The sequence below is a fragment of the Bison bison genome, unplaced genomic scaffold (genome assembly GCF_000754665.1).
Source record: "Bison bison bison isolate TAMUID 2011002044 unplaced genomic scaffold, Bison_UMD1.0 scf7180017864483, whole genome shotgun sequence".
Lineage (NCBI taxonomy): Eukaryota > Metazoa > Chordata > Mammalia > Artiodactyla > Bovidae > Bison > Bison bison.
Window position 1 is genome coordinate 457,022 of NW_011495043.1, and position 23,991 is coordinate 481,012.

The 23,991-nt window shown below is 36.1% G+C and overlaps 1 protein-coding gene across 4 annotated transcripts in view; it reads right to left on the reverse strand.

Moving 5' to 3' along the window:
* Window positions 1-563: 563 nt before the first annotated feature.
* TAB2 (TGF-beta activated kinase 1/MAP3K7 binding protein 2) overlaps window positions 564-23,991 on the reverse strand; it is a 67,310-nt gene continuing 43,882 nt past the window's right edge. For all 4 annotated transcript variants that reach the window (XM_010862549.1, XM_010862548.1, XM_010862550.1 and 1 more), the window contains 4 exons: window positions 7,655-7,815; window positions 7,349-7,442; window positions 5,963-6,043; window positions 564-2,589 (listed from right to left, as the gene is read on the reverse strand). In XM_010862549.1, coding sequence (XP_010860851.1) covers window positions 2,447-2,589; window positions 5,963-6,043; window positions 7,349-7,442; window positions 7,655-7,815 — 479 coding nt within the window. In that variant the 3' untranslated portion in view covers window positions 564-2,446. The remainder of the gene's footprint in view (window positions 2,590-5,962; window positions 6,044-7,348; window positions 7,443-7,654; window positions 7,816-23,991) is intronic.

A 23,991-nucleotide genomic window follows, 5' to 3' on the forward strand; every position in this document is an offset into this window, starting at 1 on the left:
CTGCGTTGCAGGTAAATTCTTTACCGTCTGAGCCACCAGGGAAGCCATGGCAGGGCTTAGTTATGTCATAATGAGATCAGCAAGCGCTACTTGGCTCTTTTTCAAGCTCAGAAAAACTGAGTCATAAGTTTTTGAAAATTCTTAAAGGTTCTCTTTCAGAGAAGTACTGCCATCTTCAGCACATACACACAGTGTGAAAGAGCAAATATGAACTAAGCGGCTTACTCAGGCTAAACGGCCCAAGAAATCACACTTCAACAATGGGGCAAACTTAAAAACCAGAACTCCACGAGAAATCAAAGAATAAAGCTATAATAAACTTTGAAAAGAGGGATATTCATTTCTCTGGCTTAGCTGAAACATGGTTGCTTTCATTAGTTAAAAAGAAGCCTGGGGAAATTGATACGAATAATCTGAGAACTGCCGCGGAATGCCATGATGTCAGGAGGAGACTCTGGAGGTTGAGTTTCCTCTGATTTCTATTAACTATCAAACGTTCTGCTGGGGTATAATTTACCTCCTGTCCCACAAAACTTTAAGAACAAGTCACAAAATCCATGTTAGAATATAAGTTTTTTAATTTTTATAAATAACTTATCTGTTACAAAGATAGTTTACCCAGCTAAATCACAAAACCATCAACTCAAGATATCCAAATTACGTTTTATTAATAAAACAAGTAAAAACTGATTTATCAATCTTCACATAGAACTGCAGATGAAGCTGAAAAACAAGGCCTATTTTAAAACAAAATGCATCAAATGTAAGGGCTTTGGGTTTCTCATCTAATTAACTAGGATTGTCATAGTTCTTCTCATATACAAGATGCAAAGCCTGGAAGTTAAGGCTCTGACATTCATATAGAATCACGTGTAATTATCTTGCTTATTTAAAAAATATTCATTTGCAAACATTTACAGTGGGTGCCAGTCTACATTATCTCCCATCTTTTGCTACATTTCAGCACTTCCCTTAATCCCATTCTAAGCACTGATATATAATTTCATAATTGTTTTTTTTAAATGCATAGTTATTTTTTCCTTGATTTCATTTCGTTATATACATTCCTGATCATCTGAATATTTATTTTCCTTATAAAAATATATCATCAAAATAAAGAGATGCTTGAGGTTGCTTCAGTGTTCAAGTTTGCTTGTTTTTCTTTTTTCCAGCTTTTCTTCAGTTGTCCTAAATGCAACTAGCCTTGTTTTATAAATATACACGATACTGCCACCAAGTCAGGTTTAGAAATGGACTGCCCCAACAGTAAAGCGTTTAAATTTCTCTCCAAAAAAAGGCTCTTGGTTTTGAAACTGTACTTTCCCAATAGTAATCTCCTGTGGAAGTTCTGTGAGACACAAGGCAGATAAAGCAAGCTTAACCTTGTTGCTGTCAGTGGGTTAAAAATACCTTTTGTTTTAAGCTTCCCTGTGGAAGATAAAACACCATGTTGTGTTACCCACCACTAAAGGCAGTATATAGTGTGACCTATAGACATAAGTCTTCTAATATTTTCTGCAATTCACTGTGCAGCATCTGTATGTCTTCACAGAACATTGGTACTCATGAGGGCAAGTACAGAATAAGTAGAGGAAAGTTATTTTGTGCATAGTTTCATTTCATTAATGCTTTTTTATTTTGAAGGCAATGCTTCTCTCATGTAAGGCTTAAAAAGGGACATGATAGTACTTAATCACTAAAAGGAAAAAAGAAAATTAGTTAACAAGACTATTACACTATACATATAGAAATATAAGAAAATAATAAGGAAGAAAAGAAATCACTTAAAGCAAACTTGAGAGCTCTGTACAGTAGGAAAAGCTTTGGGGTATTTCACTCCATGTTTGTACAGACAATGCTGCTGCTCTCCTTTCATCTTTAGACCCTAGATGCTGGCTTCACAGAGTGGAGACGTTTTCAGGGAAGACAAAGACAAGGCCAAGAGTACCACAGATACGTGAAGTTCTTCCCCTTTCCACTGGCACTACACAGCAGCAAACAGTTTTTAAATAGTTAAACCTTGTTGCTTTTCTTCATGTTTGTAGTGTTTCACCGAAAGCTTAAAAAAAAAAAAAAAGCCATCATTCTATTCCTTCCTCCTGTCAAAATTCAGTAGTGACATGAGGGAAAAAAGTACTGGGAACACCTAGGTATTAATATGTTGAGAATTATCCATGATGGGCTACTGGTAACACTGTACATGGTTAGGCAGTGGGCAACCAAGTCTTTCAGCAGATTACCTTTCATGTGATGAATTTCAACTGCCCATGACATTAGACTGAGGTATTATTAGCTCTGTGGGTTGACACTTAACATTAGCACAACACCATCTTGTCACACCTTCAATTTTACAAAATCCTATGTAGCAGTGAAACTTTTCCCCTGATGACAGACTGGTTTCTTGAATTTCAGATGTGGATTTAGAGAAGATATAGGGCCTCCTGGCTCACAAATGCCTTGGCATCTCACACTGTTCGCAACGGATTAAGGCTGGATGGTTCAAAAAAGTACAGGCAGCACAACTCCACTGAGCCCCTTCATCATCTTCTGTGTCTTGAGTCTTTGGTGTTTTGATGGTGGACCTTTGATCTGCAAGGAAGCAAAAGAATTATTTTAGAAGCAAATTCAGTCACAAATTACTAGCAACTATAAACACTATGGGGCTTTCCTCATAGCTCCGTCAGTTAAGCACTAGCACCACACAGCATGAAACAGCCTGTTAATCAAATGAAGCATCTGGCTGAAACTGACCCACATGCTTGATCCTCACAACCTGCATCTATCAGGCCAGCACATCTCTGCTGGGGAATAGCAACATGGACATGACTCAATCACCTCAATGTCTCCTCAGATGGGAAAAGAGCATCATTTCCCCCAATTTATAGCAGGAGAAAAGGGAAATCAACTCATGTGGTCACTAATAGCCAAGATTACCATAATGTCACCTAAGAATGTGAAAAGGTATCCAACTACAATGCAGTACGCTAGTGCATTTCCGTCTCATTCAAGTTTGAGTTTCATTTCTCACTGATGTAGTAGTTATGTTTCTGATTTCTATCATGAATGGAAGTGTTTATTAAATGTTCTCCATCTGCTAAAAATCTAAAATTGAACAATACGTACTAATTTCTAAAATCTTACTTAACTAAATGTCAACAACAGACTTGGAGAAGCAAATTAGTATAAAATTTTATCAGACTTCATTTCTCATGTTATTTGAAAACGTATTTGTTATGGAACACTAGAAAGACTACCAGCTCCAGAGTCATGAGAATGGAGTTCTATTCATGGTTCTGCTATTAACTCCTAATTTCTTTGCTCTGTGATCTTAGATAATCATGTTTCCTCTATATCTAGTCTTTCTTTCTTATAAAACAATCACTGCAGTTTTATGAGGTCAATGTTCTAAATGTTTGATTGTACAGAGGTATCTTAAATATAAGAAATATATTCCTCCATGGTTGTGTCAAAGATGAAATTACATTTATAAAACTACTTTTTTGGGGGAGCGAGGTATCTTTGTAATTTAAAATAGGATTTAAATAGGATCAAGCATAAAGTAGGATTCCTATAAATTATTTTGGGGAGGTTTGAGCATGCACTATTGGGTCTTTCCAGTCACAGTTTATGATTTGTAGTTTACAAATTATATTAAAAATGTATATTAATTTGCAAATTCTACCTATTCCACCGAGCTGGTAAGTAAATGATATCTTTTCTGCTATTTTAAAAGACAAACTGATATACAGTGGATAAAAATATAGGAAGTCAAGTTTCTGTAACAAATTCAAAATAATTAAGTGATGGTACTTTGTTTAGTGGCACTTTATTTAGTGTTTGGTCTTAAGGTTAACATTTTATTGCAAAATTCCCACTTTAGGCATGGGAATTTTTAGGCATCACCATGATTTTGGCACATGCATGAGCACCATGAAAGTATTATTTATATAGTAATTTTCTTTAAGTTGAATAGCTTTAAAACAAATATCTAGGGAACTTTGCTGGTGATCCAGTGGCTAAGACTCTGCACTCTCAATGCAGGGGGCCCAGGTTCACTCCCTGGTCAGGGAACTAGATCCCACATGCCACAGCTAAGACCTAGCACAGCCAAACAAATAAATACATATTAAAAAATTATCTATTTAAGGTTTATCTAGGTAAAAATATTTTAAAAATCAAGGGTCTAACAATACGAATTAGCATCCACCTAAAACTCAAAAATGAACAGTTTAAAAAAGTTCGACTTTTTACCATCTACAATTATTGCACAATTTTCTAGAACAACTGTTTTAATCTGGGGATAATCCAGTCTACTTATTAGAATTTTGGTCTTACTAAGGTTAGAAAACATTCCAATCTGGCACATTTTTAGTAAAACCTTGTCTATCCTTTTTGTTAACTACAAAGGTTTTTTAGGAGGGCTAATCAATCTGTATTAACACGTCATTCTATTACTAAGTGCCAGGATTATCTTCAATATTTAAATATCTAAGGTAATCAAATAGAGGACCTAATTTTTTTCAAAATGAAAAAAATCTCCAATGGTTTTCTTGCAACTGCACAAAATCTTCTGGTCCTTCGAATTATGACTCTTTATTATTAGTGGTATTTGGAAACTAAGTAACCACCAGAATCGAGAAAAGAGGAAGTTATTTAGGGTGCACAGTATGAGATGACTTGTGATGGCCACACTTTATTTTAGCTGTTAAAAAATCCACATTGCAAAGCAGAACTGATTTTAAGAACTAAGTAAAACCTCTCTAAGTGAAACAAGTAACTCCCTATTTTAGCCTTAAGGCAAAAATGACTAATTCTTTATTTCTCTAAAAATATCCAGTACACGAGCACTTATCTTTTGTGAAAAGCTTTTTAAGTTTTTTTTTCCCTTACTTTTTATCATGAAAAATTTCATGAAAAATTTCAAATACACACAAAAGTAGTGAAAACAGTGAAATAAACTCTCAGCCCTTATGCTGCCTCAACAACTGTCAAGACAAACGTTATTTCATTTATACCCCATCTCCCTCTTACCCATAACACGTAAGTACTGAATTACATGGAAACAAAACAGGATCTTTTTATATGAGAATTTTTAGTTTTTGAAAGAGAATAAAAAGATTAAGGCAACTCATTCAGAGTCTAAAATATCCATTTTGCTTATTTTAAGGAGCTAGGCTATACCACTGCTTTCCTTATTCCTTTATTCAATTAACATCCAATGTCTGAACATTTGCTTACTTACGTACTGTGTCAAATGCCCAATCTCACTTTTGCTCCTCTGTACTAAGACTTCATTACATTCCAGCAAAAAATACAGCTAGGCCTAATTGAATTATAACTGAATAAAAACTAAGGAGTGGAGAGAACAGGATACTGAGTGAGAATATGAAAATTCTTGTAACAAACCAAAGATTGTTCCCATTTCTACATATTTTTTAATGCCTGGAGTAAAAAACCCACACAAATGTTTCAACATTTCTTAGTTTGGTGTGTACGTAATTTGTATCAATGACATAAAAATGACAGGTAATAATTAAAAAAAACATTTATCTGGAATTCAGAGAATTCTGATTATAGAGAACTATGCATAAACTATATAGGACAGAATACTTAATGAAAAATAAACTTTCCTAAGGTGTCTTCCTTAATGTTTGTCTAAAATTTCAAAGAATACAAGTTTTTATACCTGGTGATTTTTTTTTTTTTGCCAAGATTTGCTATTCTGGGAGTATACAATGAATCCTAAGGACATGCATATTACTTTTAAAGGGCTAAGTACATTACATTTTTGAACTCTCTCAATTCCCAGCATGTTAAGTGAAAATAAGTATCTTCCTAGTGAATCCATCCAAGAATGCCAAAGTTGGAAGTACTTCTACAGTGGAAGGCTGCTAAGAATAAAATTTTCTAAAATCTTGTTTTTCAAAACACAACAGTTTTCACACCTACTGGATACACTAACCTTTGGGTTTTGGTGGCACAGGGCCTACAAATCCAATATTGTCATAAAAGTTATGAATAGCACTGGGATTGAAATGTGGTCCTGAAATATATAAAAAGAAGTATATCAATGTTTATAGCTCAAAAAAATTAAAAAGATTTTTAAAAAGCAAATATTTTCTTTCTTAAAAAAAATCAGTTAAATAGAAAAAACACTTTTCTTTTATTTCACACCTCTAATCTCCAATTACAGGAAAGGATTTCAAAGACAGCTGAAATAGGTGTAATATATTGATAGTACCCATAACAGAAGTCCAACCTGTAAACTGAGGAAGAAGTTAGATTAATGCAAGACAGTAAAAGAATTAGAACAGATCCCTGTTGCATGTGACAAGATAACTTAAAATTTGACAATGTAAAATATAATTTTAACATGGTCTTAAGCAACTAAATAGCTTGGCCTCAAGTAAGTATAAAAACCTGAACTAATATAATATGATGCTTCAGATTTTAAACAAAAGGAACAAGTTCAAAGATTACATTTTCTGGACTAGCACCAATTTTTTCTCTCCAAGTTAAATTATGGCATTTTCTATGACTGTTTCAAGAGAAACAGCTTACTTACTAAAAGAAAATAAAATGAATCATCTTCCAGTTTAATGGATTTTGGCACACACTAAGAAGTGTGACTATGGGCTTATTTTTTGGCTTCTTCCCTTTCCTGTCTTTTTCATTTTATCTATTTCTATTATTTCCAAACTTTAGAATTAGGTTTAAGTTATAAACATTCTTTTTAGTTGTCTATGGAACACTTTTTACTCACTCACGTACTGTGCCAAATGCCCCAATCTTATTTTACTCCACAATAAGCAATCATTGCTGGTCAATAACAGTTTAAATACCATAAACTATCATTTTCCTAAAAATATTGTATGTCGTATTTTAATTTTCTTCTCTATGTCATCAATTAAGTAAGTGCCATTAGAGTGGGGATGCCTTTTCATCATGTTCTTAAAAGCATAATTCTTCAAAGGTAGAAGGAAAAAAAGGAAACAGGAAAAAGGAATATGAGTATATATATTACAATCTTAATAAACACTGTAACAGATTATATTAATACATAACAGCAATACTTTTGACAATATAGCCAGACATACTAATCACTGTCTTCCCTTAACGTATGACTAAAGGGGATTTGAAGGCTATTAAACGTATCAAATTACTCCTCAACCAAATGTACAGCTTTGGAGGGAAGAGTGGCAAGTAAGAGAAAGTAAGAATCTCAGCAGCACTATATGGCTCCAAATCAAATCTGAAACAAGATTACAATTGAAAGTCTGTTTTCAGCCACAGGAAGAGCTGATAAATTAACACAAAGAATTTCAGCTGAATATGCATTGAACTTTACCTCGGGCTTGAAAAAGATCAATTTCTTTGGTTAAGCAGTCAATGTCAATCTGGAGCTGTCTATTACAACTTCTCAACTGCTGCATTTCTTCGAGCTGAAAAATAATTCCAGGTGAGGATCTACATCAAACTCTTGTGTTATTAGTTAAGAAGGAGTCAAGTTTTGCAGGGGGAGGTAAGGACAGAAAAACAAGTGTGAATTAAGAGCATTTCTAGAAAAGTAGGTCAAGCTTTTATACTGATGACAGGTTGCCTATTCTCATGTTCAAGCATAGCAGTTACAACAGTTACAGAAAGAAAGACTTACTGAAGGTATTTGGGATATGGAATTTGATCTTTTCAGACGCCTTCGAGTTAGATTATTTTCCATTTCATTGACCTCAGATTTTAGTTTATCCAGCTTTTTCTTTTGAATCTCAAGTTCTCTTTGAAGCCGTTCCATTCTGGCCTTCTGGTGTACCAGAAGAGCTGCAATACATATTAGTATATATGAAGATCCACCCAGTTTAGTCAATTAACCTTTAAACAACCTTGGGAAAACAAAACAGATAACTATTTCTGTGACAAACAAGAGGCTCCGAAGAATCTCAAAGATAACACTAAAACAAAGTATTGTGTGCTAAATATTTAAAATTTCAGAATTTTTAACTTTAGAGAATCATTTTATTTTTGACTTGAGAATCATTTAAGCATATAAACAACTTAATGGGAATGTGGGTTAGGTTAAATCCATTTGGATGTATGCAATAAATAAAAGTGATTGATTTCGATCCACATGAATGTTAACATTAAACTGCTCAAACTGCAAATCAAAAACAAAATCATTCAGATAAACCAAATACATTTTCTTATATTCCAATTATATTTTGTGAAAACATTTTCCTAAGATTTTTTTAAAAAAGAAAATAAGCAATCAATCTTGTCACATGAATGATGAACTGCTTGGGAAACCTTAGTAAACCATAAAAATTGGTATATATGATTTTGCCACTTCTGGACAAAACGAGTTTGACTTTTTAGGATATTGTACTGGTGATGAAGATAACTGAATTTACTATTAAATGGAGGCTTGGGATGACTCTACCACGAGAAAACAAGCTGATTTGAGAAAATGTATTTTTCATTTCTAAAAATGAAAAATAGCAATTAAAAAAGTCAAGTCGATTAAACAGATTAGATTAATGCTAAATAGTCACCATCAATCAAACTAAAATTTCCAAGAAGCTAAAAAAGAAGGAAAAGGCTATATATATTCAGGCCATTCAGTCCAGCCGTGTATTATAGAATCTGAATTAGGGTGTGGGGTGTGGGGAAGCTAGTTAGGCTCAAGTGCTTTAAAATTAACTTTAAATGGTAGATAATTTTTCCCAACAATACAATTGTTGTATTATATATTGTTGTATAATACAATTCACAGGTATCTCCCTCTGTAATTCTCCTTTCTTATTTATTGGAAGAAAAGAGTATTAGGGGAATATGTCTCATATTTAAAAGTTTTAAAAATCATGACTGATTCTTGGTATCTTATCTCTCATTTTAATATATATTCTAAAAACGCAGGGAGGTGTTTTGGAGGTACACGTGTTCCTGATAGAAAACTCACTGTCTCTTTGTATATCCATAACCACCCCAGGCTTGCTTTGTCAGACCTTTTATTAATTTGGTTTATTTTACTTGAATTGCAAAGTTTTATGCCTCTATTTCCAAAACATAAGAATTGTGCATTAAGGTTTATTTTATTCTCTTAAAAGAAGATGAGGAGTGGATTGTTAATTTCTGAGTGGGACAGTAAGAGGAGAAAGACAGAGGCATGAAGTGAGAATGAAGAGCAAGGCAAAGGAAAACTATAAGAATATAACATACTTTCCTTCATTTCTAAACTCTGATGATCTACCAATGAGTCTCAAATGCCATCAGTAAGACATTTGTTCAAATTAATGATTATTTAAAAGCAGTATTTCTTAAAAATTAATGGAGATCATCTCCCTAAAAGCTTTTCCCTAAATATGCAAAACAAAAAAAACTTTAAAAAACGCATTTATTTAGTGGTTCTAACGATTAAGTGATAATTTATATTTGTACTGAGTTAGAAAATAAGACATGCATTTGTGATATTATTCAATATTACATGAGAAGAAGGGATAAGAATAGATTTTCTGAGAAACTGATTTATACGGTAAGGGCAAAGAGAGAACCTCTGAGTGAGGAATTACTGTTAACAATTAGCTCTAGGCTGGTGATTTCCTTGAAGTAACCAGCAGAAGCAAATGCAAACTGCTCTGGCAACCTACTTCCAGTATGGAGGGACACCTACAATGGAATCCAAAACGGAAAAATCCTCAATGAAGAGAAGCTCTCAGCAGAAAAGTATGACCGAACAAGAAAACCATCTACCATGAGAATCAACAGCCCGAGAGGAGCCCCCTAAAACCTGGTTATATAACAACTTCAAAGAAGCTATGGAAATACCTGTTTAAGATGATTATAATGATTATAGAAGAATATAACAAATAAGACACCATGAATAAGTTTTGGAGAAGTACCATAAACAACCTCTAGAAATGGAAAATAGCCATTGAAACAGTCAACCAAATACATTAAACTGTAGATTACACATAGTCAAAGACATATTTAGTGACCCAAGAGATAAATCTAAGAGTATTCTCAAAATGCACACAGATAAAGTGATGGGACACATAAAAAGAGGGGTTAAAAGATCTTAAATAAATATAAAAAGGAGTTCTAAAAGGAGACAATAGAGGATATGGCAAAATTTGAAGAGAAACCTGAAGAAATGAAATAATATTTCAGAAGCTAATGGAATAACTAATTCACTTAATCAAATTACTGGAGTAGGGATGAATAGATAAAGTTGGAGGATTTTACAAACCATGGACTGCTCCTAAAGAAAGAACTACTAAAGATGTTTTTTTTGATACGGAGGACATTAATATAAGAGGAAGGAACAAGATAATGAACGTGAAAAAAAAAGTTCTAACTCTTAAAGGAAAAAGACCATGGTAGTGGGTGGGGAGGCAAAGACTGTTCAAAAGAGAGTAAAACTAAAATATTAGAGAAGAATAACAAGAAATTGGAAATACGGAAATTAGATGAAAAGCATTCTAAGGCTTTAAAAGTGTTTATAAAGAATATTCTTAGTTCAGTTTAGTTCAGTTGCTCAGTCGTGTCTGACTCTTTGCAACTCCATGGACTGCAGCATGCCAGGCTTCCTTGTCCATCACCAACTCCCACAGCTTGCTCAAACTCATGTCCATTGAGTCAGTGATGCCATCCAACCATCTCATCCTCTGTCATCCCCTTCTCTTCCTGCCCTCAATTTTTCCCAGTATAAGGGTCTTTTCCAATGAGTCAGTTCTTCACGTCAGGTGGCCAAAGTATTGGAGTTTCAGCTTCAGCATCAGTCCTTCCAATGAACACCCAGGACTGGTCTCCTTTAGGATGGACTGGTTGTATCTCCTTGCAGTCCAAGGGACTCTCAAGAGTCTCCAACACCACAGTTAAAAAGCATCAATTCTTTGGCACTCAGCTTTCTTTATACTCTCACATCCATATATGACTACTGGAAAAACCCCATGGAGAACCCCATGAACAGTAATGAAAAGAATATTCTCAAGTGTTGCTAAACCAAATATACATGTTAATATCTAGGGATAAAGATGAAGAGTATACAAGCTAAATATAGTTTCTAAAAGAACAAAAGGATAGAATTGATTAAACTTAGCAGGAAAGGAGGAAAGTGGAAAGAACTAGAACACAAATAATTCCAAATATATCAGTAATCATAACTGTAATCTAATTAAATGAATCTGTTTAGATATAAAAGATCTACAGCTGCATTGCTGTTTTCTAAAAACACTTAAAATGTAATTTGCTAATCCATTCTTTTAATATATTGACAGCCTATGTCAGGATTGTTGTAGCCACTCAGGAAATCAACGAATAAGAAAGGTAAAAATCCCTACCCTGCTGGAGCTTGGAGATACGGGTGTATGTGTCCCAAGAACAAAGCTCTAAAAAAGGGGTCAGCAAATTATGGCTAAAGGGCCCAATCTGGCCACTGCCTGTTTTGTGAACAAAGTTTTACTAGAATATAGCCACGCTCACTTGTTTACCTATTGTCTATGTCTGTTTTTGTTACAACTGAAACCACGTGGCTTGTAAAATTCCACATCATTTAGTACTTGGCTGTTTATCAGATCATGTGAAGAATGAATAAATGGGGACCCATCACAGCTCAGAAAGGTTGAAAATCAAAGGACTAAAGTAAAGTAATACTTAGTACTCTAGGCAGCACTCTAAAAGATACAAAGTAAGAGCAGCCAACTGCTAGAGATATTTGAAGACTGTAAGGAACTAAAAAGGCCAACAACAAAACCCAGACCTAGCTCCACTCCTGCCTAAACTGACTTAACCCTTCACACAATATCCTGACAGGAAAAAAGGTATTCTGGTTTCTGGATGTAAAGGTCTCAGTCTCTTCTGTTTTTTTACATATACTTTTTGGCATTCAATAATAATAAAAGAAAAAAGTAACAACACACAGAAAAGTGAGAGAAAAATTCAACGAATCACCAAGAGGGAAAGCAGTCAATGGAACCATATTCAAAGATGACCCAGATGCTGGAAGTAGCAGGCAGGAAATTGCAAAATAACTATGATTGAAGCTTCCTAGGTGGTACAGTGGTAAAGAATCCGTCTGCTAACAGGAGATGCCAGAGACTTGGGTTTGACTCCTGGGTCAGGAAGATCTCCTGGAGAAGGAAATGGCAACCCACTCCAGTATTCTTGCCCGAGGAAAATCCCCTGGACAGAGGAGCCTGGCAGGTCCCAAAGAAATGGACACGACCGAGTGACAGAACATACACACAACGTGTTGAAAGAGTCAGGTAAAAAGATGAACATGTAGGAATTGATGGACAATCTGAGAGGAGAGATGGAAATTATTAAAGAAGAGTCAAATATTGGAAATAAAATATGGTATCAGAGATAAAGAATTCTTTCAACATGCTTACCGGCACGCTGGATACAGAAGAATCAGTGAACCTGAAGACAGAGATTACTTCAATTGAACACAAAGAAAAAGAGGGAAGAAGAACAAAGCATCCAAGAGGTGACAGGCAATATGTGTCTATAATATACATGTAACTGGTGAAACAAATGGAAAAACAGTAAGGCGTATTTGAGGATAATGGCTAAATGGTTTCCAAAATTAATGAAAGACAATAAATCACAGATCCAAGAAGCCCAGGGATCTCCAAGTAATATCAAAACAAAACCAAACCTAGACATATAATAAGACTGCTTAAAAAACAAAGACACAGAGGAAATCTTGAAGGCGGATAGAGAGACTTTAAAACTGATATACTAGGCAAATACAACACTGAAATAAAGCCAGTGTAATAATACTCATTTCAGGAAAAAAGCTGAGCTAGAGAAGTTCAGTTCAGTTCAGTTGCTCAGTTGTGTCCGATTCTGCGACCCCATGGACTGCAGCATGCCAGGCCTCCCTGTCCATCACCGACTCCCGGAGTTTACTCAACTCTTGTCCATTGAGTTGGTGATGCCATCCAACCATCTCATCCTCTGTTGTCCCCTTCTACTGCCTTCAATCTTTCCCAGCATCAGGGTCTTTTCAAATGAGTCAGTTCTTCGCATCAGGGGGCCAAAGAACTGGAGTTTCCTCTTCAGCATCAGTCCTTCCAATGAATATTCAGGACTGATTTCCTTTAGGATGGACTGGTTGGATCTCCTTGCAGTACAAGGCACTCTCAAGAGTCTTCTCCAGCACTACAATTCACAAGCATCAATTTTTCGGCGCTCAGCTTTCTTTACAGTCCAGCTCTCACATCCATACATGACTACCATCTAGCTTTGACTAGACGGACATTTGTTGGCAAAGTAATGTCTCTGCTTTTTAATATGCTGTCTAGGTTGGTCATAACTGTTCTTCCAAAGAGCAAGTGTCGTTAATTTCATGGCTGCAGTCACCTTCTGCAGTGATTTTGGAGCCCCCCAAAATAAAGTCTGTCACTGTTTCCACTGTTTCTCCATCTACTTACCATGAAGTGATGGGACCAGATGCCATGATCTTAGTTTTCTGAATGTTGAGCTTTAAGCTTTTAAGCTTTTTCACTCTCCTCTTTCACTTTCACTAAGAGGCTCTTTAGTTCTTTGCTTTCTGCCGTAAGTGTGGTGTTATCTGTGTATCTGAGGTTACTGATATTTCTTCGAGCAGTCTTGATTCCAGCTATGTTTCATCCAGTCCAGCATTTCTCATGATGTACTCTGCATATAAGTTAAATAAGCAGGGTGACAATATACAGCCTTGACATACTCCTTTTCCTATTTGGAATCAGTCTGTTGCTCCATGTACAGTTTTAACTACTTATTCTTGACCTGCAGTCTCAGAAGAGAGGTCAGGTGGTCTGGTATTCCCATCTCTTTCAGAATTTTCCACAGTTTACTGTGATCCATACAAAGGCTTTGGCGTAGTCAATAAAGCAAAGTAGGTGTTCTTCTGGAACTCTCTTGTTTTGTCTATGATCCAGTGGATGTTGGCAATTTGATCTCTGGTTCCTCTGCCTTTTCTAAATCCAGCTTGAACATCTGAAAGTTAACGGTTCATGTACTGCTGAAGCCTGGCTTAGAGAATTTTGAGCATTACTTTGCTAGTGTGTGAGATGAATGCAATTGTACAGTAGGTTGAACATTCTTTGGCACTGGCTTTTTTTGGTATTGGAAGGTCAATATTAGTAGGAGATAAAAAACTGATTAAGAAAAAGATATAGTAAGAGAGATGAAGGAGTCATAGTTACTGAAGGTATTATTATGGGGATGTTTTAAAGTTACAGAGTAAATACTTCAGAATGTTTCTTAAACAGAAAAAATACTACATCTTTGGGAATTCACAAAGGAGTTTTTGCAATGGCTGAAGATATGGCTTACCTTTGAGAATAAAGGTGAGATATCACCTATGACAGGCTGAAACTGTAAAGTAAACCCACTGTCTTAGAACTTATCTAAGAGATATTTCTTTTCAATGAAAACAAAGTTGTGGAGCAGAGTTATGACTATATTAGAAATAACAATCTGCAGACTATTCAGGATCTTTTAAGTATGTCTGTTAATTACAAACAAACTAAAAAATGCTCTGGAAATAGTATAAGAGAGACATGATCTCAATTTCTCTAGTAGGTGCCTGGATTTTTATGTGTCTAGTTCACTTTTCAATTGTGGCTTGGGAGTTTTAGATAGGAGTCTGAGAAAGATGAATTACAAAGTAGTGTCAAGGTAAATTTCTAAAAATCACTGAAAATTCATCTAAAGCTAAACTTTTTCTCCAGTTGTGGTTTTGTCTACAATTTTAATCTTCACTGTACAAAATATTACACAATACAGGTTCATTAAGAAACATTATTAATAATATTCATAATAAAGAAGAATGATTATAACGCTTACTTATAAAGACACTTTTGCTTTGATCAGTCTCTCCTAAATGAAGGAGTTGGGTATTGACTGTTTGGGGAGAAAAAATATGACAATTATACTTCCAGCATCCAAAAGAAACAGACAGCTTGGAAACAGAAAGGGTGACAAAGTGACGGCTGCAGTTATGGGCTAAGACTAGAACATTTCACCTCTGTTACAGAAAAGACTGTGAACAGGAATCTGAGGAAATCCCTTAGATTGGCTTTTTGGTTTTTTTCTCCCCTTTGTTTTGGCATACAACGAAACTGCTATAAACAAAATAATATCAACCACACCTACAGATGAATGGGGTTCATGCACAATGTCGTGATATGTACTTGTAAAGAAAGAGGGGTGATCTGTTAAACAGACTCCAGTGGGTAAGCTAAGGAAAAAATCCTTTCCTGTCAATTATTTACATTTAGACTAATATGGACTTTAAAAGTCAAATACAAAGAATCAATTATATTAGAGAGGATTTCCAGTTAAAGGTGACTGAAAGGAAAGTGAAAATGAAACTTGTTGTGTCTGACTCTTTGTGACCCCATGGACTATACAGTCCATGGAATTCTCCAGGCCAGAATACTGGAGTAGGTAGCCCTTCCCTTCTCCAGGGGATCTCCCCAACCCAGGGATCAAACCCAGGTCTTCCACATTGCAGGTGTGGATTCTTCACCAGCTGAGCCACAATATTCTGCCTTTTGAAACCTCATGAAAATAACAGAGGAATAAAATGGATAGAATCCAACAAAGGTAAACAATAGGAAGAAGGTAATTAGTGGCAAGAGATTTCAACAAGTTCCTGGAAGACTGAATGTAGATGAAATGGAATAGACTAATGGAGGACGGAGAAAGCTACAGTCTCATAGACAAGGAGGGTACTGCAAAGAGGCAGATAATTTGCCATGCAGAAACCTAAAAGAGGCTCCTGGAGAATGCAAGTAAATAACAGAAGGCAGAAGTGAGGGATGGACCAGAAAAGGGGGCTTAATTACAAGTCTCTGAATAGAATAGGCAACCTCTCCCCATCCCATGGAATCTTAAGCACAGCATGCTTAAGCATAAGCAACCTAAAGACCTAAAGACTTTTTAGGTTGCTGACACTACAGAAAGGTGGCTCTTTGATATGTTAATTCTACCAAGGAAATAAGGGATATACTTAATGCTCCATATAGTGATTTCTTTTTTTCCAAACTATCTAACCTGCCTTTTTAAATAGACAAAAAAGGAGGAGGAATAACAGAAAAATATACTCAGTACTTTTAAAATCTTCTTTCAGTCAAAGTTAAGTTTTAGTAAAGTTTTAAGCTTACAACTCCCTCTGGTGGTTGATAAATAAACATGTAGAATCTCTATAAACTAGTAGAATCTCTTTAGAGAGAGAGACTCAAAATTAAAATTGGTAGCATGTACTGGAGAAGGCAATGGCACCCCACTCCAGTACTTTTGCCTGGAAAATCCCATGGATGGAGGAGCCTGGTAGGCTGCAGTCCATGGGGTCGCTAAGAGTTGGACACGACTGAGCGACTTCACTTTCACTTTTCACTTTCATGCATTGGAGAAGGAAATGGCAACCCACTCCAGCGTTCTTGCCTGGAGAATCCCAGGGACGGGGGAGCCTGGTGGGCTGCCGTCTATGGGGTCGCACAGAGTCAGACACGACTGAAGCGACTTAGCAGCAGCAGCAGCAGCAGCATGTACTGAGGCAGTCATCCGTGTTCTTCATCAAATACTTCTGGCTCTCTGCTTTCCAGGTATATAGCAGATATGCGCCTCCTCATCCTCTCTGAATTAGGGGTGGTATGTGGACTTGTTCTTTCTAAACAGTAACACGTGTCGGGGCAGAAAATCAAGGAGTCAGAGTTAATTTGCTGTATGCCCTCTGTCTTGCCTGAACAATCATGGAAGCACAGAGATGGAGCTTCCCTTAACCTGGGTACCTGAGTGAGGGTGATGTAGAACAGAGCCCACCAGCTAATCTATTTGTCAAGTGAGCTAGAAATAAACCTTTGTTGTTTAAAGACACAGTTTGTTAATAGCAGCATAACCAAGCCTAAATGATACATGTATCAAAATTTAAAAAATACAATATCCTTTGACACAGCAGTTTCCTACTCCTGGTAATCTCTTCTGCCAACATACCTGGGTGTGGTTAAAATTTTCATGCATAACATTTTTATTGAAGCAGTTTGTAAAAACAAGACCCTAAGATTTATCAAAAAAGGAGTGATTAGAGATTATGGTACAAAATATGATGTAGTCATTTTTAAAAGAAGCAGATCTGCAATTCCTGACTTGGAATACTCTCAAAGAGACAAAAACAAAAGCTCTTATAAAAACAGAAAGTAAACTATGTTTCACTTGTATTGAAAATGTATAAATATATGTATGCTTCATATACAATTTCAATTTCTAGAAGAATACAAAATGAACTGTGAATAGTTACTGGTTGTCTCTGGTGTGGAGAACTTTTCATTATAAATCCTTTTGGTTTGCTTATTTAAAAAAAAAAAAAAACAAAAAAACAAGTATATTTAGAAAAATATTTTGGTGTAATCCCTATAGAATCCCAGCTTGTAGAAACTGACAAGTTGATTCTAAAATATATATGGAGGGTGGAGGGTTCAGGATGGGGAACACATGTATACCTGTGGCGGATTCATTCTGATATTTGGCAAAACTAATACAATTTTGTAAAGTTTAAAAATAAAGTAAAATTAAAAAAAATAAAAATAAATAAATAAATAATAAAATATATATGGAATAGCAGGAGACCTCAAATAACCAACCTCAAAAAAGAACAAAGTAGAATGTACACACCGCAACTTCAAAACTTACTATAAAGTAACAACAATCAAGGCAGTGTAGTAACGGCCTAAGGACAAACATACAGACAAGCACACAAACAAAAAAACAAAAAGCACAGAAATAAACCCATCTGCTTATGGTCAACTGACTTTCTACAAAGGTCCCAAGGCCATTCAGTGAGAAAGGTCTTTTCAACAAATGGTGCCGGGAACAGATAACCGACAAGCACCTACTGTATAGCACAGGGAACCCTGCTTCAGTGTTCTGTAATAACCTAAATGGGAAAAGAGTTTGAAAAAGAATAGATACAAGTATATGAATAGCTGAATCACTTTGCTGTACACCTGAAATTGACAACATTGTTCACTCCACTCCAACATAAAAAAGAAAAAAAAAAAGGAAACTGATGGCATAAGAGAAAATTTTTCAACAATAACAACAAACCTAAATGGTGCTGGGACATTTGGATTGCCACATGAAAAAGAATGAAATTTGGACACTTATCTCATAGCCTTATATAGACGTTAACTCAAAATAGATGAGACAAAAATTTAAACGCTAAAACTCTCAGGAGTAAATCCTGATCACCATGGATTTATCCATTGATTCTTATTCTTAGATATGACACCAAAGATAGGAATAATGAAAGGAAAGCGATGTCAGACTTCAGCAAAATTAAAAACTTGTGCTTCAAGGACACTTACCAAGAAAGTGAAAGGATAACTCACAGAATGGGAGAAAACAGTTGCAAATCACACAAGGGACTTATAACCAGAATATACAAACTCATACAACTCAGTAATAAAAACAAATGACCTAATTAAAAAATCGGCAAAGGATATAAACTGGCATTTCTCCAAAGAAAATACACAAATGGCTCGACATCATTGGTCATCAGAAAAATGTAAATCAAAGTAAGATACCACTTTACAGCTACTGGGATGGTAAGAATCAAAGAACATAGCAACTGTGGTGGAAGATGTGGAGAAATCAAAACCCTCAAAGATTGCTGGGGGGAATACAAAATGATGCAGCCACGTTGGAAAACAGTGTGGCAGCTCCTTACTCGAATGGCTAAACGCAGATCCACCGTAGCACCCAGCAATTCTACTTATGTGTGTATACTTACACTTATGTGTATACATATGTCCACATAAACTTGTACACAAATGTTCATCACAGCATTATTTACAATAGGCAAAAGTTAGAAACAATCTAAATGTCCATTAACTGATGAATGAATAAAGAAGATGCCATATATACATGCAATGGAATATTATTCAGTCATCAAAAGGAATGAAGTACTAACACATGTTACAACTTGGATGAGCTTTTAAAACATTATCCTAAGTGAAAAAACCTAGTCACAAAAGACTACATATTATGGAATTCCACTCATATGAAGTGTCCAGAATATGTAAATCTGCAGACAGGAAGCAGATTAGTGACTACTTATGGCTGAGGGTGGGGGTAATGGGATAAGAGGTGACAGATAAAGGGTACTGAGTTTCTTTCTGAAGTGATGAAAATGTTCTAATATTGGTTGTGGTGATGGTTGCACACATGTGACTATACTAAAAATCACTGATTTGTACCCTGTAAATGACAAACTTTATCTCAATAAATGTTAAAATAATGACTAAAATTTTTTAAAGCAAAAGAATAAAATATTTGTACATGCGGAAATAAAATGGTCTTAAGAAATGTTAACCAAAATTGTGTATCATATAGCCCCACACAGTATGTTTATGTTATACATACTGTAGAGGATATATCGGAGAAGGCAATGGCAACCGACTCCAGTACTCTTGCCTGGAAAATCCCATGGACACAGGAGCCTGGGAGACTACAGTCCATGGGGTCCCGAAGAGTTGAACACGACTGAGCAACTTCACTTTCACTTTTCACTTTCATGCACTGGAGAAGGAAATGGCAACCCACTCCAGTGTTCTTGCCTGGAGAATCCCAGGGATGCGGGAGCCTGGTGGGCTGCTGTCTATGGGGTCGCACAGAATTGGACATGACTGATGCAACTTAGCAGCAGCAGCAGAGGATATATACAATTCCTCATGTTATGTATTTATATATACTCATATATGTGTGTGTGTGTGTGTATATATATATATAAATACATATATTTTCTTTCATAAAAGAACTTATGAAAGTTTCATAAAAAACTTTCATAAAAAAAGTGAGTGTGAGACAAAGACTATAATTATAAACAGAAGGAGGATAAAGAACTGATAATGGAGATTTCCTCAGATAATTAAATGGTGGGATGGCTGGGCAAAGTGAGAGGTCAGGGGTCAAAAAGAGACATTTTTATTGTACCTTCCCTTTTTGGTGTTAAATTTCTTTTACCATATGGATATGTTATTTTCATTAATACTTGTAAAAAAGTTCAGCTTAATGTAGGAAATAACTTGCTAGTAGGCAAAACTCTTCACAAATGGAATGTACTACCTCAGGAGGTAGCTTGTTTCTCAGAAGGTACCCAATAGGATGGATTCACATTTGATAGGGTCCAATCGATGGATGGGTAAGTGGACAGGATAACGTCTGCTGCAGAGTTCTAGACGATGTTCAGAGTCTCTTCCGGAGAAGGCAATGGCAACCCACTCCAGCACTCTTGCCTGGAAAATCCCATGGACGGAGGAGCCTGGTGGGCTGCAGTCCATGGGGTCGAGAAGAGTCGGACACGACTGAGCAACTCCACTTTCACTTCTCACTTTCATGCATTGGAGGAGGAAATGGTAACCCACTCCAGTGTTCTTGTCTGGGGAATCCAAGGGAAGGGGGAGCCTGGTGGGCTGCCGTCTATGAGGTTGCACAGAGTCGGATACGACTGAAGTGACTTAGCAGCAGCAGCAGCAGAGTCTCTTCCAATCTTGAGATTTATTCCAACTTAAAAAGGTGGTTAGTCTTAAGAATGGGAAGAATCTATGAGGAGTAGGCCATTCTTTTCTCCAAAAGAAAAAAAAATTCTTTAAATGGTCTGATGTCAAGTAATTACTGAGTTACTTTAACATGATCTCAATGTCAACAAAGCAAGTCAACATTAAAAAAAAAAAAAGGCATTTCCAATTAGCAGATGAATAAATGTTAAAGCGCAAATTTTAAAATTTAAATTAATTTTTAGTTCTTTTTGAAAAGAGTATCTAACACCCTCAATTTTTGTTATGATTAGCAGTTTTATTAAATCTTGTTAAGTAGAAAGGTGCTGTGGTTTGGAGGGAAGTACTGCTGAAAAAATGACGAAGGAATGAGAAGTTCCAAGAAGCTAATTTTCATCTCATAAGTTTTTTTATTTGTATTTCTATTTTAGGTTCAAAGTCAAAGCTACTTCTTTTCAATATAATAGGACCATAAATATAACTGGAAAGTATTAAAGTATCATAAAAATGATTATAAGAAAAGGTCAATACCATAGGCGTTTTTTGTTATCGATAATGGAGAAGGAGAAGTCATTTTTGGCAGCAATGTTAGTTTGGTAAGAGCTTCTGGTAACTATAACAAAATACAGAACACAGGCCAACCCTTTCCTCCCCTAATCCCCAGTGAAAACTGGTTTGAATGAGCGGAGCATTTGTTCTCCACACTTACACAAGTTGCCAGTGTTACAAAAAGCATACATTTATGAATGGGAGAGGACACCAGAAAGTCTCAGAATACAGTGAATGATAAAAGTGCTTATTGGCTCTTTACAGAAGTTAGGTAAAGTCAGGTGGTATGACTCAAGGAAGGAAATGTGGCTATCTGGCCAGTAACCTTACTACTGGTAAGCAATTTTTACTTTAATATTTGTTCTTAGCAAGTAAAGTAAGAATCTACTTCACGCTGACAGACTCTGAACTGAAATTTCTAACCTGAATTTGTTTTTTCTATTTGGGACTCATTTTTGTCTCTGATTCTTATAGTGGTTTAAGGACTCAGGTATAATTTATTTCCTTTACAGGGGGTAGCGATAGACTTGGTGCTGAGATGAGCAGGGTCCCGATTAACGTCTCTGTGTCCTTGTCTTTTGAAGTAAAATGCTGACTCAAGAGTTAATGACTGGAAAATGTGAAGATGCAGAAACAGACTAACTGTTGGGCTAGGGAACTGCTAACAAGTTAGACTATAATCTGGCCATATAACACAGTCACCAACTCTCAGTTTTCTGAAAGACAGAGATAAAGGCCTGAGAAACATTGCTAAGTTGTAGTTGTTTATACAGGAAGGACCACACTTCAGATGAAAACTGCTGACCACAAGAACACAGATCCTAGACTAGCTGAAATCAGAAGGCTAATGATACTTGAAACCTCACCCTGATGCCAACCAATCGAAGAACTGTCCATGAGCTCATCAGCCCTGCTCCTTGAACACTATAAAACTCACTAACCTTCCAGGGCGGGTCACATGGTTGTCATGGAACTGGTCCACTGTGGCCTCCTTTGCCTGGCAAAGCGATAAAAGCTGCACCCAAAACTCTGTCTCAAGGTTTCTATTAGGCACTGGTGAACAGAGGCCGAGTTTCACTAACTTCCTCCTTCCCTCTCATTCTACAACAGAGGGCATATAAGAAATTATAAAGAAATTCTCATTTTTAAATTTTATTGTAGTACATATTTCAAATGTTAAATGGTAAGTTAAAAATAATGCACTTTGGTTACCAACTTATTGATGCATGTTCTCTCAATTTGAGAAAAATATTTTCCTATGATTCTAGTACTTGGCTCAACTTCTTTTTTCTACTCTGAAACAGTGTTTCAGGAGCTTTAGAAAGATCAATTTCACTGCAGGAAGCAGCCACATTTCTTTTCTCTTTATTACCCACACCACACAAATTAAGACTTCAGAAAAGATCCTAACTTAAACACCAGTGTGATTTGGGTCACCTCATTTAGTGCTGTGCAAATGGCAAAGCATTACACATGCCTAAATTAACAATGCAAGAGATGCACTGTGTAGGAAGGGACAGTCCTTTGATTTGATTGGATGATATATAAGTCTAGGTCAACACTCGTTCCATGGTAACTAGAAAAACGAGATAAGAGGTGGGAGAACAACAGCCACCCCACTACAGTGCACGCACGCAGATAACACAAGGGTACACAGCCATACAAGTGTTCGGAAATTCCATATGTATGTAGGTATGCTTAAGGAAAGTGATCATGGTTGTTCCAGCTGTCTGAAGGTGATTAGTAAAGAGAAATAATCAGTGGCCTATTCTGGGAAACCCTGCTTTTTTGGGTAGGATTTGAGTTCTCAAACCAGATCCCTTATTCATTAGCAATTTTTTTTTTTCTACCTTCAAGTGTCTTTATAAGGTGCTTCCTATCCCTACTCAGGGTATTCCTTTATTGTTCCAAGTTATTTATAATTATATCTACATATCATCTATTTGTGACTTCTTTCCTAATAGCTGCCTTTATTTATTTTTATTAAGTGATCTTTTAGCTCCATGCTTCTCAAACTGAGCCATACATGGCCCCTCATACATGGTATAGCAGGGGTTATATAAAGGTACAAGAGAAACTTGAACCATTTTTTCAGAGGGTTCATTTTGAAAATCTGAAAAGACATTATAGTGTTGTGGGCTCTGTTAACTGCCTAGGTGAGAATCTGGATGCTGCTACCTGTCCTTTGTACAGGTATCAACCTGTTCTTAAGCATTTTAAGCTGAAAATAGGAATATTACTAGTGTCTACTTTATATTTGGTTACGAGAAATAAATGGGCTTTCAGAACAATGCCTAACACACAGTAAGCTTTCAGCAGGTTATTAGTTGTTATGTATCTTAACATGTTGCACTCATCTTACACACTGGTAAAGTAATGCTCAAAATTCTCTAAGCCAGGCTTCAGCAACACATGAACCATGAACCTCCAGATGTTCAAGCTGGATTTAGAAAAGGCAGAGGAACCAGAGATCAAATTGACAACATCTGCTGGATCATGGAAAAAGCAAGAGTGTTCCAGAAAAACATCTCTTTCTGCTTTATTGACTATGCCAACGCCTTTAACTGTGTGGATCACAATAAACTGTGGAAAATTCTGAAAGAGATGGGAATACCAGACCACCTGACCTGCCTCTTGAGAAACCTATATGCAGGTCAGGAAGCAACAGTTAGAACTGGACATGGAACAACAGACTGGTTCCATATAGGAAAAGGAGTACGTCAAGGCTGTATATTGTCACCCTGCTTACTTAACTTATATGCAGAGTACATAAGAGAAACACTGGGCTGGAAGAAGCACAAGCTGGAATCAAGATTGCTGGGAGAAATCTCAATAACCTCAGATATGCAGATGACACCACCCTTATGGCAGAAAGTGAAGAAGAACTGAAGAGCCTCTTGATAAA